General features: G+C 47.0%; 1 protein-coding gene and 1 long non-coding RNA gene across 2 annotated transcripts; one reads left to right on the top strand and one right to left on the bottom strand.

Annotated features, from left to right (window-relative positions):
* Positions 1 to 7,311: 7,311 nt before the first annotated feature.
* Positions 7,312 to 13,081, top strand: FZD5 (frizzled class receptor 5). The gene is made up of 3 exons (XM_066346557.1): positions 7,312 to 7,538; positions 7,781 to 8,097; positions 8,372 to 13,081. Exon 3 carries the CDS (start codon positions 8,624 to 8,626, stop codon positions 10,382 to 10,384), a length of 1,761 nt encoding a protein of 586 aa, XP_066202654.1. The 5' UTR covers positions 7,312 to 7,538; positions 7,781 to 8,097; positions 8,372 to 8,623; the 3' UTR covers positions 10,385 to 13,081.
* Positions 12,673 to 14,796, bottom strand: LOC136379074 (uncharacterized). Its single transcript, XR_010746662.1, has 2 exons — positions 13,195 to 14,796; positions 12,673 to 13,093 (listed from the first exon to the last, which is right to left on the bottom strand). It is a non-coding gene; the product is annotated as an uncharacterized lncRNA (long non-coding RNA).
* Between the last annotated feature and the right edge of the window lie 3,358 nt (positions 14,797 to 18,154).

The raw sequence follows: 18,154 nt of genomic DNA, 5'->3' as shown, positions 1-18,154 counted from the left end.
GATCATGGAGGCTGGGGATCAGCAGTCTGCAGAGGGCACAGCAGGGATGGCCTGTCTCGGCTTTCAGCTGGGAAGTCTTAAATATCTGGGGGTGACTTGGGGGTGAGGACTGGAATCACTGGCAAGCTTTTTTACTCATAGGTCAGACACCTGGCCTGGGATGAGCTCTCAGGTTCACTCAGCTGGGACTATCCTATCAACTGGTGTATCTGCGTGTGGGTTCCAAGAAGGAGTGTCACAGGAAGGAACAGGCCAAGAAAACATGTTGCTAGAGAACCAGATGCCCATAGCATCACTTCCAACAGATTTTATTGGTCAAAACCACCACAAGTTTACTGAGATTCAAGGGGAGGGGACTTCAGAGTTCCTACCTTCTCTCCCCCATGAGGTATGGCAAGGTTGCAGAACACGCAAGATGGGGGAAACTTTTGCAACTGTGTTTTGAAAATACGGTCTCCCAGGGCAGGGGTGGGAGGTGTGAGATTGCATGAATACACAATCTAGTAGGGAAAAACACCTGATAGATGAACAGAAAATCACATAACGATAAAATAAATTTTGAGGTAGTTATGTCTCCTGCTTTTAAATGCTTCTATAAGAATTCTTTTCTTCCCTTTGATGAGTCACCATATTTATATAAATATTTATATTTTTTCATTTATTTCCTGTCTTCCCACTAGACTGGAATCTCCACGTAGCTAGTTCCCTGTGCCTAAAACATTACTATGCCCATAATAGGTACTCAATACAGTAAATATTTTTTGAAAAAATGGATGAGCTAAATGCTATAACGGAAGAGCGATGGAAGGGCTGTTGGAGTGCAGGCAGTTGCACAAATAACTCAGCTTGACAGAAGGGACATTTAACTGGGTCTTGAATGATTTTGAAGAATTAATAACAATTTTCTGGTGAAAAAGGAAGGAATATGTTTTGTCTTAAATCTCCTCCAGAGATTTCCATTAGCTAAATTCAATTGGACATATCCTCCTCTGAAATGTACAGATTGCACGTAGGGTTACAAGGTTTTTGGTTGCAAGAGACAGAAAACACTGGCTGAGTTGGCTTGGAAACAAGCAGTGTATTGAATCACAGAACAAGAAGTCTTGAGCAGGCAGATCAGTCAGTCTCAACACTGTCCTTCCTCAGTGTCGGCTTTGGTCTTTCGCATTCGGAAGATGGCACGAGGTAAGCATCACATGCAGACAAAACAATACCCAGCGGGGAAGAACACTGATTTTCCTTCTGAGTAGAATCTTTCCCAGAAACCCCTGACACACGTGCCTCTCATTAGCCCACTCCCTATTGGCCAGAACTGTGTCCCATGCACACATGTAACCTACATACTATTAAGAAGGGGAGCAATATGATCATGTGGAGCAGTCACGTGTTACTTCTTGGGAGTTAGCCTGGAGCTCATGCCTCTTCTGAAGCAGACGGCTACGCAGAAAATGGTAGACTCCCGGCAAAACAAAACCCAAAAGTGGGGTTCTGTTAGGAAAGAGAAAGGGGAGATCACTCTTGGGTAGGCAATCAACCATATTTATGACATTAAGCTTGAAGAAGGTTAAGGTTCTGTTTTCTTGGTGGATGAATATCACCTGGCACTTTTGTCTGTTCTCTTTTGTGGTTTATTTTTGTTTTTGTTTTCTGCTCATTTCCTTTCTCCATCTGCACTAGCAGATTTATTAGTTGAATTAACCCAGTACTATAGCAATAAAAAAGTGCAATGTGTTGAGTGTATGTTTGAATCTAGTTAATTTAAAAAATACATTGATTAAACAGAGTGCACTTCCAGGCAAAAGCCTTGAGTCAGTGCTTCTGTTACTCCCCAATAGTCTAGTCATGCCCAGCTGCCCATTACTTGTACTATGCCCTTTCATGGCTGTGAGTCTTGTACTTTTGCTGATTCCTCTGTCTAGGAAATCCTTATTTTTTTCACATGTAGCAGACACGGAGCATTGTCTCTCCAGGCCTCAATTCTATCCTTCCAGTAATCTAGGTGGAGAGATTGAAAACCTTGAAACCACATTTCTCAGATTCCCTTGCAGCTAGGGTCTGGATCTGAAATATATAATATTTGGTCAACCAGGCGCACTTCTGTGAGATTCGGCAGGCAGATGCAAGGAGAAGGCACCATTCTGCTACTATTGCTTCAGGCAAGCCAGGTTTGAGAAGTAATGTTAAAAGGCGTCTAACACTTTAGGACTCAGTTTTCAGTTTCCTGTCTCTGTGTCTAGTCACCAGTTTCATAGGTGCGAGAAGGAGTCGCAGCAGCAGCCCGATCCTGGCTTCTGTAACAGAGCTCCTGTAGTGGGTCCAGAAGCGGCTCTGTGGCTTCGGCCCTCCAGCCTTTCCGACAGTTTGGTGAGCCCCTGCTTGCTTCCTAGTTTGGGATCTTTCCCTGCTTGCAGGACCTAGAGTGGGTTCTGTTTCCCGTACTACACCCTGACTGATAGATCACCTAACATGCACTGAGCCTTCCACGCACAGCCTGGGGCTTCCCCGTGTGCCCACTGTGCCCTCCTGGTCAGTCCATGCTTCATCATGTTTGCGTGCCTGGCACCACAGAGCTTGGCTCGCAGCGTGTACAGCTTCAATATTTACTGTACCGAAATGTCCTCTGCCAAGATACCAGCCTGGTCTGCAAAGCCCAAAGTACAAGTGCTCTAGACTTACACTGGATTCTAGAATAATCCCGAGCCATCAGATTTCCCACACTTTAGCCCCCACAAACACTAAAACTGAAGATTTGACGGGGCCCCCAGGAAAGGGATGTTAAGGAACAAGAAAAGTTGTTCATCTCGAGGTTTACTGTCGGGTGGTTCTCAGGACCCTCGCTGCTGGGATTATAACGTGCCCTGCAATCAGTAATAGCAGAGGTTTCGGAGTCAGGAAAGCCCAAGTTGGAAGGTATGTAACCTTGTGTAACAAGTTAACCTGTCTGAACCTCAGTTTCTTCATCTATAAAATAGGGATAATAACATCAATCTTGCAGGTTGGGGGGAAGAACAGATTCTGTATGTAGCATGCTCAGCACAGTGGACACACATCGGAAATGCTCCATACCTATCCGTTGCTGTCATTACGGTCATCGTTGTTGTTAACTGGACCATCACTGTACTACTGTTTTGTTGCTACATTATTTTTTCCTCAGCACATATTCCCGTGGATTAGATCAGAATGCACTTTCCTAATACTTGCTCCTGAGGTATTCCTCAGTATAGTATACACGGAGGTGACGAACCCTTTTTGCAGAGGATGCAGCCAGCCCAAAGTCTGGGGCTGTACTGAGGACACAACAAAACTGTCTGTGTCAGTGGATCTCAACACTAGATGACAATCAGAATCACCTGGAGAGTTAGAAACAAAACAGCACCAAAAACAAACAAACAAAACCAGAAAGCAATGTTTGGAGCCCTACACCACAGATTCTGATTTAATAGGTCCCAAGCACCAGTGTTTCTTCAAGTTCCCTAGGTGACTGTAATGTACAGCTGAGAGCCATCGCTCAATGTGGGAAAGATTAGCACTTCCATTACCTCTGGGAGAAAAGAAAGAAGCTTTTACTTTCTATAATCTCCACCACAGTGGGGGAAGGAAGAAGACTAAAGATTATAGTTGAATTATTCCACCTCTAATGTGAACAAGACATTCTCATTATGAACCTGGACAAATGACTCATCATGTTAATCCTCTGGTTAATGTGTTGGTTTCCTGTCTCGAGGTGTCTGATTTGAAGAGGACTAATCAGAAATGCTCTAGGACATGTAAGGAGCTAGTCTGAAAATGCCTGCGAGGGACTCATGTTAGCTCGCGGGTGTCTATCCTGTGCCAGCTCCCGGGCTGCTTGGGGATGTCAAGTGTGTGCACTTTGATCCAGGGCAAGTGAAATGATCCCTGCTTTGGCATCAAATGTAGCTGGTATCTAAATGCTAGAGATAGTGAATGATAGCTGGGAGTGTGCTTGGACACAAAATACATCTAAAAAGTGTAACTATGTTTTCATTATTAAACTAATATACAAAAGGAAATATACAAGATTGGAAAACAGAAAAATAGAATGAACCATAATAAAAGCTAATAGTAATAACTAAGACCTATAGCCAGGTGATGGCACAGTGGATACAGCATCAGTCTGGGATGCTGAGGACCCACGTTCAAAACCCTGAGATCCCACTGGCTTGAGCGTGGGATCATAAACATGATCCCATGATCACTGGCTTGAAGCCCAAGGTCACTGGCTTGAGCAAGGGGTTATTGGCTTGGCTGGAGGCCCCCAGTCAAGGCACATATGAGAAAGCAATCAATGAACAACTAAGAGACTGCAATGAAGAATTGATGCTTCTCATCTCTCTCCCTTCCTGTCTGTCTGTCCCTATCTATTCATCTCCCTGTCTCTGTCTCTCTCACTAAAGAACAAAACAAAAACTAAAACCTATAAAGACTTATCAGGTGCTAGACATGGTTCTAAGCCCTTTACCATATCAATTTATTTACCCCTCAATGCAACTCTATGAGGTAGACAACTATTTGTAACCCCATTCATAGACGAGGAAAGAGGACCTGCTGTTAGGTGACTTGCCCAACGCGGCACAACTAGTTAAGGAAGAGCCAAGGTTTGGACTAATGCTACATTTAACAAGGTATGACCAACCTTACAAACAGCTCATAAGGTAAGCTGTATGCCAGTTGCCAAAGTTTAAAAAGTTAATCTCAGTTATCATTCACTCATCCATTTGTTTCATAACTTTATTGAAGGCATCTAATCAAGACTGTTCCAGTGTCTCAACAGAATAATACATGTATAATCAACACAAGTCTAGTAAGAATAAAAATGCTGTCACTATTCCCTGAAGACAGAATCCAAAACCAATACATCAAAACTTTTGGAATGTCATGCACTTACTAAATGGGATAGCCAGTTAGCATCATCATCTGTATTTCATCAATATACCCTGGATAACAATTTAAATTAAATTTCATGAATTTGGCTTTGTAGAAACATGTTTAATATAGCAGTGGTGTCTTCAACTCAGAAATTGTTGTTTATTGGATGGATGGATGGAAAGCTATATGAATAAATTAGTAGACTAGAATGTTTGCCAATGTTCTGAGTGTTTAAAATGCATCTTAAAAATAATCTAGTGTTTTCTAGTTTGTTGGATAACAAATTATGACTCAGGAGAAAATTTTGATATCAATTCTTTTCAATGACTAAATAAGTAACTTCAAGCAAGTCATTACAGTGCCAGTTTTATCTGTTGTGAGAATTAAATGAACTAACATAAACAAATTATTTAACACAGTGCCTAATACCTGTTAAACAGTCGCCGTATTTTAAACTGTCTTTAAATATATGTAAAAAAAAAAAAAAAAAGCAAAACTTCAAATGATACAAAAAACTATACAATGCAAAATAAAAGTTTTGGCAAAGTTTTCTGCTGTTATTACTAATCAAGCAAAAATAACATTTTTCTCTCTTTGCAGAGAGAAGTTTACAAACCAGTAGATAATATTGTTTGAGTCAGAACCATGTGAAATAACACAAGTATTCTGCATAAATTCCAGCGGGAGTGATTAACATTCTCCAACTTCAAATAATTTTTATTATTAGCCAACACTTGTCCATCCCCAATAATACACGCGTTGCATAAAGGGTGCAGAATTAGACAGCCTTCCCCTGGCATGTTCACAGTCTGCACATACTTTCCACTGAGGGTTTCTCTTTCTTTTTGATTGCTACTTCATAGCTTTTTAACTCCCACTACCTTCAACCCTGGGAAGTTTGCCGACCCAAAGTGCCAAGTATTTCCAAAAAACCAAAAGAGGTAAAATATGGACACCTGTAGAATTCCAGGGAATAAAAGACTTAATGTACAGGTAAACCATACTTATTAGTAGTTTTGATTGTGACGCTATTGATATTTATTCCTTTTAACTATGAGGCTGGGGTTAATACACATATTCTTCATTATTTCTCACAATGTGTTGTTGGTAAGAGGGGAGGGAGAGGGTTAGCCTGCCATTTAGCCTTTCTCAATCTGTACAAAATGGAATCCAGGATACGAGAATAATAACCGCGGCCTATCTCGCCCCTTTAGTCCAGTCCTGAATCCTTCAAGTTCCCCCTCCAACCTTTTTTCACCTCCTTCCCAGAAGGAAGAGGTGGGGGAATGGGAAACAATTCAGACCTTCTTTGTAAGCCTGTGAATGAATTTCAAGTATGCTCAACACCTCAGTGTTCCAACCTAATTAGAACACGTAGAAAGAGGCGTTTTTAGGACATTTAAAACTGGCAACAGAAAAACCTATCTGAAGAGCGCCACTGTGTGTCCCCGCAGTCGGGGCGCTCAGCAGGTCTTCCGCAGGCGGTGGTTGCTCATTGTGCCCCCCGGCCCTCCGCGGCTGGCGGCTGTGCCGCTACGCAGCCCGCAGTCCCCAGGGGGCCCAGCGCCCTGCCCATTACAGAGCCCGGAGCCAGCGTTGCTTTTCTCTGCGGGGAACTGCCTAGGATTTTAAAGGATTAACATCTCTCGAGTCTTGCAAGGACAGAAAAAAAATCACTTGCCACAACCATAAGATTTTGTTAGGAAATGCAAAAACAAACAAACAAAACAACAACAACAAAAACGGTTAAAGCCTTGGGAGCGCGGTTAAAATTGTTGATGCTGCGTCCCAACTAACTGGGTTCGAAATCGGATTTGCCATTTGAGCGCCTACTATGTTTCAGGCGCTTGGAATACCGCAGGGAACGAGATAGTCTAGGCTAGGTTGAGGTTTTTTCTCGAGGATCTATCATTAGCTCGGATACCTCGGTTAAGTTCCTAAACCTCTGTTTCTTCTGTAAGGAATACCTGCCTCATAGAATTGTTGCAAGAATCTGAGATCTTACATTAAGATCTACACAATTAACCCGCTGTCCGGTATACAGTAGGGGATCAGTAAGCGTTTGCTGTTCTCTACCTGAGCTCAACTGGTATGAGGACAGCACAGAGAAGAGACAGGTACCACTGTTAAGAATGATTCCTTGAGCAGTTCTTTTAAATAAACGATGGACTCTGTAAGAACGTTTAGCTGCAGACAGGAGACCTGACGGGGACCCTGGGAGCAAAGATTCATAAGCTAGAACATTACAGAAAACTGAGCCCAGCGCCCGCAGGCGCCAGCAGAGAACTCCTTGGGACACGTAGGTAGGATTTCCCGCCCCGGGTCTCAAGGAGGCTGGGTTAAGCATTCGCCCTGCCCTCATGGCTTCCCAGCCCACGATTGGCCAGCGTTGCTCGGCTGCCCGCTCAGGGCGGGACCGGAGGGCGCCAGGAGGAGAGGCTAAGCTCTAGGGGCAGTGGGCGGGGACGCGCGGAGAGCCAGCGGGCTGCCCACCAACCGAGCCCCAGCTCGAGGGGGCGGGGCCTGGGCGGGGCCTCCCGGCGGGCATTAGAAGCAGGTGACCGGGCGGAGCTGGGGAGGCTAGTCCGCCTGCGGCCGTGACTCCTGCGCCGCTCTAGCCACCGCCGCGCGCTGTTCAGCGCCAGCCCGAGGTGGGCGAAAGGGTGCGAGTGCGCGGGGGAGGAGCCGAGCCAGGCGCGTCCCAGGAGCGCCGCCACCGCCCCCAGGAGTTGACTAGAGCAAGGAGCCCCCTGCAGGGGAGTAGGCGAGCGGCGGCCGGGACGCGGCGGCGGGCACGCACCATGCAGTCCCGGCGGGGCCAGCGCCGGCTGTGCGTGGGGCTGTGAGGCGGCGGAGTTTCCCGGTCACAACACACCGTCTTCCTCTCGCCTAGGTGCTGCGGGCGCGTTCGCCCTGCGTGCGGCTTCGGGAGCCCGGAGGAACGCACGGCCTGCCCCTGCCTTGCCCTGCCCGGATCATGCGGGGGGCCCTGGAGGAGGAGAGGGCGAGTGACCGGCCTGTGGCGATCGCGTTCAGACCCCCTCTCTGAGACGCCTCCACCTGCTGCCATGTGCCGCCTCCTCGGATACTCAGTCTATCGCCAAACTTTCCAGCTGCCAGCTTGGCTCTGAGTCGCGTTTCTGAGCGGAGTGTCCCAGGGACGGAGGACCCAGGCTAGCTGCAGAATATCTTCTCTCTGGATCCGCGGAGGTAGGAGCCCGCGCCTTCCCCTTCTCCCCGTTTCCCCTGCCCCACCGTCCTGTTCTGGAAGGGGCTGCTCTCTCTGACCCCGCGGTCCAGCCTGGAGGGCCCAGTGGAAAGGGAGGCGGGGTGGGGCGGGGTATCAGCAGTTTGGTTTCTGGAGGTGGAGGGGAGAGAAGAGTAGGGAGAGCTTAATCTAGAGGTTTGGAGACCGGTTGCGGGGACTGAGACATTGACTCCCCTCTAACTGGGAGAGGTTGTAATTTTTCTTCTTTTTTTAAAGAATACTTTCGCTGGAATCGGAGCCCTAACCGCCCCTCCCCAACCCTGTCCTGCGAAGAGCTCAGCGCGGAGGAAGGCAGCGCCTTCCTGAAACAGTTTATCTTGGGGCGGATTTCTTGAAGAGAAAAAGAACCAACAGGTTGCCAGCCCCAGCGCCACACACAAGTCCGCGCAGAGGGAAGCTCTGGCCCAGATTTCCCCTGTCTGCGTTGGCCCCGCGCGGGCTGTGCGAGGCGAGGGGAGGGAGGAGGCTATGGCTCGGCCTGACCCTTCTGCGCCTCCCTCGCTGCTGCTGCTGCTCCTGGCGCAGCTGGCAGGCCGGGCGGTGGCCGCCTCCAAGGCCCCAGTGTGCCAGGAAATCACGGTACCCATGTGCCGCGGCATAGGCTACAACCTGACGCACATGCCCAACCAGTTCAACCACGACACGCAGGACGAGGCGGGCCTGGAGGTGCACCAGTTCTGGCCTCTGGTGGAGATCCACTGCTCTCCGGACCTGCTCTTCTTCCTATGCTCCATGTACACGCCCATCTGCTTGCCCGACTATCACAAGCCCCTGCCACCCTGCCGCTCCGTATGCGAGCGCGCCAAGGCCGGCTGCTCGCCACTCATGCGGCAGTACGGCTTCGCTTGGCCGGAGCGCATGAGCTGCGACCGCCTCCCCGTGCTGGGGCGCGACGCTGAGGTCCTGTGCATGGATTACAACCGCAGCGAGACCACCACGGTGCCCCCTAGACTCTTCCCGCTCAAGCCCACCCTCCCAGGCCCTCCAGGGGCGCCGTCCTCCGGAGGCGAGTGCGCTGCCGGAGGGCCATCCGTGTGCAAGTGCCGTGAGCCATTCGTGCCCATCCTGAAGGAGTCGCACCCGCTCTACAACAAGGTGCGGACGGGCCAGGTCCCCAACTGCGCGGTGCCCTGCTACCAGCCCTCCTTCAGCCCGGATGAGCGCACGTTCGCCACCTTCTGGATCGGCCTGTGGTCAGTGCTATGCTTTATCTCCACCTCCACCACGGTGGCCACCTTCCTGATAGATATGGAACGCTTCCGCTACCCTGAGCGCCCCATCATCTTCCTGTCAGCTTGCTACTTGTGCGTGTCTTTGGGCTTCCTGGTGCGTTTGGTTGTGGGCCATGCCAGTGTTGCCTGCAGCCGTGAGCACAGCCACATTCACTATGAGACGACGGGCCCTGCGCTGTGCACTGTTGTCTTCCTGCTGGTTTACTTCTTCGGCATGGCCAGTTCCATCTGGTGGGTCATTCTGTCGATCACCTGGTTCTTGGCAGCTGGCATGAAGTGGGGCAATGAGGCCATCGCGGGCTATGCACAGTACTACCACCTAGCTGCGTGGCTCATCCCCAGCGTCAAGTCCATCACCGCACTGGCACTGAGCTCTGTGGACGGGGATCCAGTGGCTGGAATATGCTATGTGGGCAACCAGAACCTGAACTCGTTGCGCGGCTTCGTGCTGGGCCCTCTGGTTCTCTACCTGCTGGTGGGCACACTCTTCCTCCTGGCAGGCTTCGTGTCGCTCTTTCGCATCCGTAGCGTCATCAAGCAGGGTGGCACCAAGACGGACAAGCTGGAGAAGCTCATGATCCGAATTGGCATCTTCACGTTGCTCTACACAGTGCCAGCCAGCATTGTGGTGGCCTGCTACCTGTATGAGCAGCACTATCGCGAGAGCTGGGAGGCTGCGCTCACCTGCGCGTGCCCAGGTCCGGACTCGGGCCAGCCACGGGCCAAGCCGGAGTACTGGGTGCTCATGCTCAAGTACTTCATGTGCCTCGTGGTCGGTATCACGTCTGGCGTCTGGATTTGGTCCAGCAAGACTGTGGAGTCGTGGCGGAGGTTCACCAGCCGCTGTTGCTGTCGCCCGCGAAGAGGCCATAAAAACGGTGGCACCATGGCTGCCCGGGACTATGCCGAGGCAAGCGCAGCGCTCACAGGCAGGACTGGGCCAGCGGGCCCCGCCGCAGCTGCCTACCACAAGCAGGTGTCCCTGTCGCACGTGTAGCAGGCTGCAGCCCTGAGTGAGGGAGGAGGTTGTTTGTTTGGTAGCTTTGCCAAGGTTACTTCCGTTTACCTTTTCGGTGCTGATGACCTCTCCTGGGGCAAATTGGAGAGAGGGAGAAGGGCCCTTTCAAGGGAATAGCTGTCCCAGGACCTCTCAAAGGGGCTCAGCTCACGTGCATTCTATTTTGTGTTTCTGACTGCCTTCTTTAAGGGACCTGTTTTTAATTTATATGTATTTTCTTAATTTTTAACTTGGTTGCATTTTGGCAACAAAACTTACCTTTGCTTTGGGGGCTTTACAATCCTAAGGTTGGCATTATAATGAAGTTCCACTTGGTTCAGATTTCTTTGAACTGTGTGGTCTGAGTTGGAAAAATATATTTCCTATATTTGTGTCTTTAAAAAAATGTGAACAGTGAAAGCTTGGGCTACTCTGACTGAGAAGTTGAGGGGTGTGCTTCTTCAGCTTGTTTGTCCTTCCACTGCTTCAAGTGTCCAAGCTGTTTTAAGGTGAGCTGCTTGTCCCTGTTTATGAAACTCCAAGGATGGGATAATATGGTTAGGGCCTCCCCAAAGTGACACGGTTAGGGTGTTTAGCGATTTTCTGTTCATTCTAGCCTTGTTTAGTGGGCTTCAGTTTCTTTTCTGCAGTAATCATTCTCATTCTTAAAAGGGCCAGCGTTTTGAATAAGTTAGAGGTAGCATTGAGGTGCCCACTATAAATATTTGGAGTAGTGAACACCTAAGGGAGGAAACCTGGTTGAGTTTGAATTCTAGACTGAGAAGATGGCAGCTCTGTGCCAGAGGAGTGGGTGGTTCTTAATAGGCTTCAGTGATCCCTTTTCTTTTTTCTTTCACAAAACAACTTGTGTTATAATTATGGTAAAAGTAAATCCACTCCTTTCTCCTGGAACTACTTAGCTATAGTTGCTAGAAGGGGCTGCTTTGTAGATTTAAGGACTAAAATGGATATACCTCCAGTGATTAAGTAAATTTCCAACACTTACCTGTTCCACCCCCACCCCACCTCCTTTATCATGTTAAACAGTCTTTTTGCTTTTCTTATTCTTCCTCTCCTGGAGAGTTGTGATTAGAGACCACACCCAACCTTGAATGAGGTCCTTGAACTGGGGGAGGGAGGCTGGCTACCTGTGAACAAACATTGGCAGCAATGAGAGAAAATACCTGTCCCTGGACTTTGGACTAGTGAATAGCCAGATATTCCAAAAGCAGCAAGACATTGCTCCCTGCACTCTCCGAAAACAAATGGGGCCCATAATATGCTTGCACTAGTTTTTAAAATGTGGATCAATGTACCGCTATAGCAGAAGGAAAGCTGTTTCCGCCACCCCTGCCTCAGTATATTTTTCTTCCCTCTTTTTCTGAGAAAGCCTATGTATTTATTGATGACCGTGCACACGTGCTTACACACACACACACACTCAGATTTTGCTGTGGGAAGGTCCTGTTTGTTCTTCTAATCTAACCATATATGAAAGCCTATATATTGATGAAGACACACAGGCAGGTTTCTTTACTATTAGAAAATTGTTTGCTTTCCTAATCTGCTTAACCATTCATTCATGAAGAGTGTGAGGCCATGGCTGGGGGAGGGGGTGACAGTGCATTGGCTGGCAAAATACCAATGAGCAGGGTTGAGTGGGGACTAAATTTAGGAAGCTAAAATGGCAAAGGCAATTAAAATTTAAGAAAGCGCTCCCCCCCCCCCCGGAAACAAGTCAAGGGAATTTGTGCTTCATTGAACAAAGCTGGAAAAGTAAGAATTAAGCCCAGTTCAGTTTTTACTTCATGTATGTCAAGTAAACAAATTAATAGTTCCCATAGTGAATTTAAACACTTTGTTGGGGCGCAGTGGGGGGAGGCTGGTATTGCAGTTTTAATGACTCAAAAGCTGTTCACAGTTATAAAAAGCACTGCTCTCACCCACTCATCCTCTGAATCAAGTAAAATTCCAGTGATTTGACAAAACCTAGTACACAGAGCCTAGAGAACCTTTGCACATCTTATTCCTCTGCTTATTCCAGAAGCATCTTAGAACCTTGAGTAATTCCCCTGTCTGAGGGTCAGTTCCTTTCCTATTTTTCAAATGAGGACCTTGTCTGATCCCTCGACCTCTTCCCTCACTTAGTATATCTTTCCAGAAAGTACGTGGTTAGTTCTGCTGCCTTCAGTCATTGTGTCTAATTTAGATTGACCCCCCTCCCCAAAAAAGTTGTGGAATGAGTGGATGAAAATAATTCTTTAAGAAATTACTTTTTCACACTGGCAACATGCCAAACCAAAAAAAAGGGAACAACCAATTTACTTGAAAACATTTACTTTGTGGTACACCACACAGCATACCAGGCCGAGGAGAGGCAGCATGGGCATCTTTTTGGGGTCTGCTTTCCGAGCTGCCTCTTCGTTTTCACCGTTGCTCTCCTCCTTCCCCTCCAGGACAAAGCGACCTGCTTCCCTGCAGTCTCACCAATACCCACGTGCCACCCCTGCTCAGGGGAGCGAAGCTGGAGCTATGTAGGGTCACCTCCTATTTCCGCCCACACACTGTCCCCTCCCCATCTGCATTTTCATTGTGCAGACAGTCCATACTCATGGAAACAACTATAAAATGACAGGTGAGGTGGTTGAGCAACTTCTTCCCAGCCAGCCCTGTGACCCGGAGAGGACCTGGGGCTCCGTCTGGTCTCACCTGTGCAGCGGCTTCAGGGTGGGGGGGGGACCTGGGGCTCCGTCTGGTCTCACCTGTGCACCCGGGGGGGGGGGGGGACCTGGGGCTCCGTCTGGTCTCACCTGTGCAGCAGCTTCAGGGTTGTTCCTTCCACAGTTCAGTTTTAAGCAGTGTCTTACTTCATAGATTGGGGGGGGGGGAGATTTAGAAGGTTGTCTACACCACAGGAACTCATGTGACCTCTCAGTGAATCGATTGACATGACCTAAAGAAGTACTTTTAATTTATATTATCTCCCTCCTCACATTTTGAAGTTCTCTAAATTGGCTGAAAATAACTTCTTGGTGCCTTATTGGTTTATCCTTGCAAACTTTTGTCATATTTTCACCTGACCACTTCTAATGACAGGCCTGTGCATGTATGTGTGTTGTGTGTAATTGTGCGCGTGTACAAGCTTAAATAATGTGCCGACAGCACTGTTTTCAAGTTGGTATTCATTAGGCTGTTTCCTCCTGGGCCGGGGCTGCACTATCCTGACACTGGCTGCTAGGAGAAAACCTCGCGGATCCCACACCGAACCTTAATAACCGCATCCGTGACCTCACTGCCAAGTACAGAATGGGACCCCCAGAGCTAGGAGATGTAGTTGTGTATTTTAATGAACTGCTACCCCTGCTAAAGATGCTTCTTTCAGTTTTGTGCTCTGCAGAAAGACCAAGGGGGGTAGAAGGGACAAAGCTTTGAATAACTGCTTTCTAACACCAACGTGGCAAACAGGACAGAGCACATCACAAATCTAGGCAGGTGTGAGGTACCAGGGGCTGAGATTTGCCCGCTCCCTCTGCGTGCCCTTTCTTGACGCCAAAGTCCAATCAAGTGATCTTGGGAAAGAAATACGCCTCAGTTGAGGGTGATTCTGAAAGAAAAAGTTACCAAGACATTAAGGCAGAGTGAGGGGTAGGCAGGATGTAAGTCACTAAGTAACCGAACTCAGAACTGCTAAAGCTTCTAGCAGCTTGATGACAATTACAGGATTGATTTAAGCCAGGATAATGTCTGTGGTACATCATTTTATGACAATATTATGTCATGTTGTTACAAACTGTATGTATAGTATGTATGTGATGTGGGTGTGTATATACATAATATATATTATATATATATGAGAGATTTAGTGACTTTTGATACGGGTTTGGTGCAGGTGAATTTGTTACTGAGCCAAATGAGGCACATACCAAGTCAGTAGTTCGAGTCCAGGGCATTTAACGTTTTTATGATTTCCGTGTGTGTATAGCGCCTGCCCCATTCATGAAGATATCTCCCGAACTCATGAATCAGAGCCAGCGACATTTTATTTGTAGACAATCAACTTGAATCTGTAAATTATTACTGGCAGATGGTTATAATTCTGAATCCATACTAACAAGTGGAAACCCAGAGCATCTTGAGAAGTTTTTCTTTATTTGTTCCTGGAAGTCAGTAGAACAGCTGTGTATGTGGTTATGTTAGTCTCATGATAATTTGCTGACATTATTTCAGAAAAATTTTGTATGTATTATATTTGTGGGAAGGTAAAATAATGCTTTCAGATTTTTATCAAATATGGAGAGTAGTTATTTATGAAAAACAAAGAAATGTCTATTTTTGTTTCTTTGTTCCCAACTAATGTAGGTAAATTTCAAAGTGCATTAAAACAATGATGAAGAAAATGAGATGCTGTTCAAGTTTGTTTCACCTCGTGGTTTTATGGAGACACACTGCTTTCTGAGAGTGTCTGAGGAGATGATGTGGTCCTAACCTCATGCTATTTCTCAGATGTACTTGAAGCACAAAGGGTAATGTTTTTTATTAATAAGAAAAGCAAATTCCAATCACCAGAAACGGAACTAATGAAAACTTGTTTTACTTGAATATACTTCATAGGTTTCTCCTGCTGATCCTGTTATTGTTTCATGATTCACTTGCAGAAATGAAGGGAAATTACACATAAGAACAGAGGCATTGCCCGAGACTCTGTTGTGTTTTATCAACCCTCTGTCTATACCAGCAGTTTTCAAACTTTTTCATTTCATAGCACACATAAACTAATTATAAAAATTCTGCAACACACAGAACATATTTTTTGCCCATCTGACAGAAAAAAAAAGTATAGTTTTGATTGAGTTACCCAGAAAAATACCAATAGTAATTACTTTTTTGCTCAAGTGACTTTTTAAAAGACCAAGTGCCTATTCCTGTCTATAAGGATTTCTGATAATAAGAATTAACCAATCAGACACAACCTTATTATGCCACATGACCTATAAGATGCAACTCTGTTATATGACCTGTACATTTATGGTTCGAAACAGGGCATTCACACCGGATGGCTATTGTGTCGGCTGTTGTCATTATTTGACAATCTAAGGAAAAAGAGGTCAGTGCCCCTGACTGAACAGTCAGGTACTGAATGTGTTAAACATTGTTGTGGCACACCAGTTGAAAATTGCTGCTATCAAACCTATTGGAGTATCAAACCTCTTTCTAATATCAATTAAAAAAAAATTTAAGTCTGTTGTTCACAAATTACACAAATAAATGTATGTGTCTAGTTGGGGAGCAAGAACTCTCCAAACTACTTCTTCACCAGCGAGGCTGTAAATACAAGTCAGGGAATCCAGATAAGATGATATAAATTGATTTAGAGGTGGCACCTCCCTTATCTGTCTGGACAGATGCTTAGTAAACATGAGAATACTTTCTTACTGGCTGCTGCTTGGGTGAGATGCAGACTAGCTACCAATCCACAACCACCACCTCATATGAATGCCTGGTATATCTGTTTTCCAGCAACGGGCTGAGGCATAAGTATGGGAGAAGATAGGTAATTAGGAGCTTACAGCGTTGTTTGAGGGAGATCAGACAAATCCAGTATGAGAGTATACAATTCAATGGCAAAGTGAGTGCTGGGAACATGAGATTGGTGTGTAAGTCAGGGCAATTGGGAGAAGAGGAGAGCATACAGTAGTTGAGCTGGATCCTGGCAGAGCACCTGTACCTTACCTGTACAGGACTCTAGTCGGCACATATTCCCAGTGCTTTCTCATTGCTCATTTCCCCCCAAGGGCAAAGTCACAAGCTGGAACAAAGGGACCGTTGGGTCTTAGACTGTTGGAGAAATAGGTGGGCCCAGAGTATTACTGGTAATAATGCTTTAGTGATTTACAGAGCTCTTTAGTTTGTCACGGATGGAAACATGATCGAGAGGCAGTAGAATGGTTATGTGCATAGACTTGGGAGCTGGACTGACAGGAGTCTAATTCCAGCTCCACCATTTATGGGCTGTGTGATTCTGGACAGATTAACGTGTTAATACCTCAGGTTTCTCATCTGTGAAAAGGCGGTAATAGTCATGCCCATATCTCAGGGTTCAGAGATCTAACGGGTTAAATCAGGCTAAGGCAAGGTCAAGGTAAAGCAAAGAGGAGCAGCTGTTCAGGCATGGAATGGAAAGGGAATGGAAACACTAGGTTTTCACATTTGAGTCTGCATAAGAATCCTTTGGGGCTGTAGGTTTCAAAAAAAAAAGAAAAATCGAGGGAAGGAGGAAGGGAGGGAGGAAGGAAGGAAGGATGAAAGGAAGGAAGGAAGGAAGGAAGGAAGGAAGGAAGGAAGAAAGGAAGGAAGGAAGGAAGGAAGGAAGGAAGGGGAGAAGGAAGGAAGGGGGGAAGGAGGGAGGGAGAGAGGAAAGGAGGAAAGGAAGGAGGGAAGGAAGGAAGGGAGGGAGGGAGGGAGGGAAGGAAGGAAGGAAGGAAGGAAGGAAGGAAGGAAGGAAGGAAGGAAGGAAGGAAGGGGAGAAGGAAGGAAGGGAGGAAGGAGGGAGGGAGGGAGGGAAGGAGGAAAGGAAGGAGGGAGGGAAGGGAGGGAGGGAAGGAAGGAAGGAAGGAAGAAGGGAGGGAGGGAAGGAAGGAGGGAGGGAGGGAAGGAAGGAAGGAAGGAAGGAAGAAGGGAGGGAGGGAAGGAAGGAAGGAGGGAGGGAGGGAAGGAAGGAAGGAAGGAAGGAAGGAGGGAAGGAAGGAGGGAAGGAAGGAAGGAAGGAAGGAGAGAGGGAGGGAGGGAGGGAGGGAGGGAGGGAGGGAGGGAGAGATTGAGATTTATTATAGGTCTGGAGCCCAAGAAACTGCTGATTGCTATTTTTTGTTTTTCTGGGTTACAAGAAAGTTGCAAAGATAGTTCAGAGTTCCTGTATACCCCTTCCATACCCATTCCTCCCCCCCCAATGTTAACATACTATAGTACATTTTTCAAAACTAACACGTCAACATTGGTTTATTACTGTTAACTCTAGACTTCATTTGGATTTCACCAGATTTTCCACTACTATTCTTTACCTGTTCCAGGATCCAATCCAGGATTCCACATTACATTTACAGCAACTTTGTTCTTCATAGCCACTTTCAGCTGACAGACGTGGCCTGGGGACATGTTGAGAAACACTAGATGTACAGGACTGAGCAAAGTCAAGTTGCCCCATCGCAACATTGAGATGAGTACATCTTTAAGGCAGAAAGGGATAAGTTGATGGACGGGTGGATATAGGTGGTTGATTTTAAAATTAGGATGGAATCCCCTTGGTTAGGTGAGAGGGGATACCTTGAGAAGCAAGACAATCTATTCCTAATGCCAGGTGAAATGAGTTTTGGAGTTTGGAATGTGGGGATGCTGCCTGTACTGAGGAGATTACATCTAGGGTTGTGGGCAGGTCAGGGGAGTCAGCAAGTGCAGTAAGCTAGGAACAGCTGCTTTGGGGAACACAGGAGGGCTCAAATAGGGGACTAAAGGGGATTGCAAGGGGCAGTTAACCTGCGAGCCAAGTTATAAAACCTGTATTTCCTGGAGCCTTGTGATACTGTTTTGGAAACGGGTCATGGTAGTAAACACCATTAAGCATTGCCCGGTGGGCATTAGCAGAGGTCAAAGGGTGAAGGCTGAGATGATCCTGTTGAGGGCCAGCCCTAAACGGCAGTGGGCAGGGGACAGAACCTTGAGGCTCTGCCTTTGAAAGAGTCACTTTCAGTGAGGATGTGAAGGAGCCACTGTTGG

This window comes from Saccopteryx leptura, chromosome 7 (genome assembly GCF_036850995.1).
Source record: "Saccopteryx leptura isolate mSacLep1 chromosome 7, mSacLep1_pri_phased_curated, whole genome shotgun sequence".
Taxonomy (NCBI): domain Eukaryota; kingdom Metazoa; phylum Chordata; class Mammalia; order Chiroptera; family Emballonuridae; genus Saccopteryx; species Saccopteryx leptura.
Note: the sequence above shows the minus strand (reverse complement) of the source record. Positions and strands in the feature narration are given on the sequence as shown.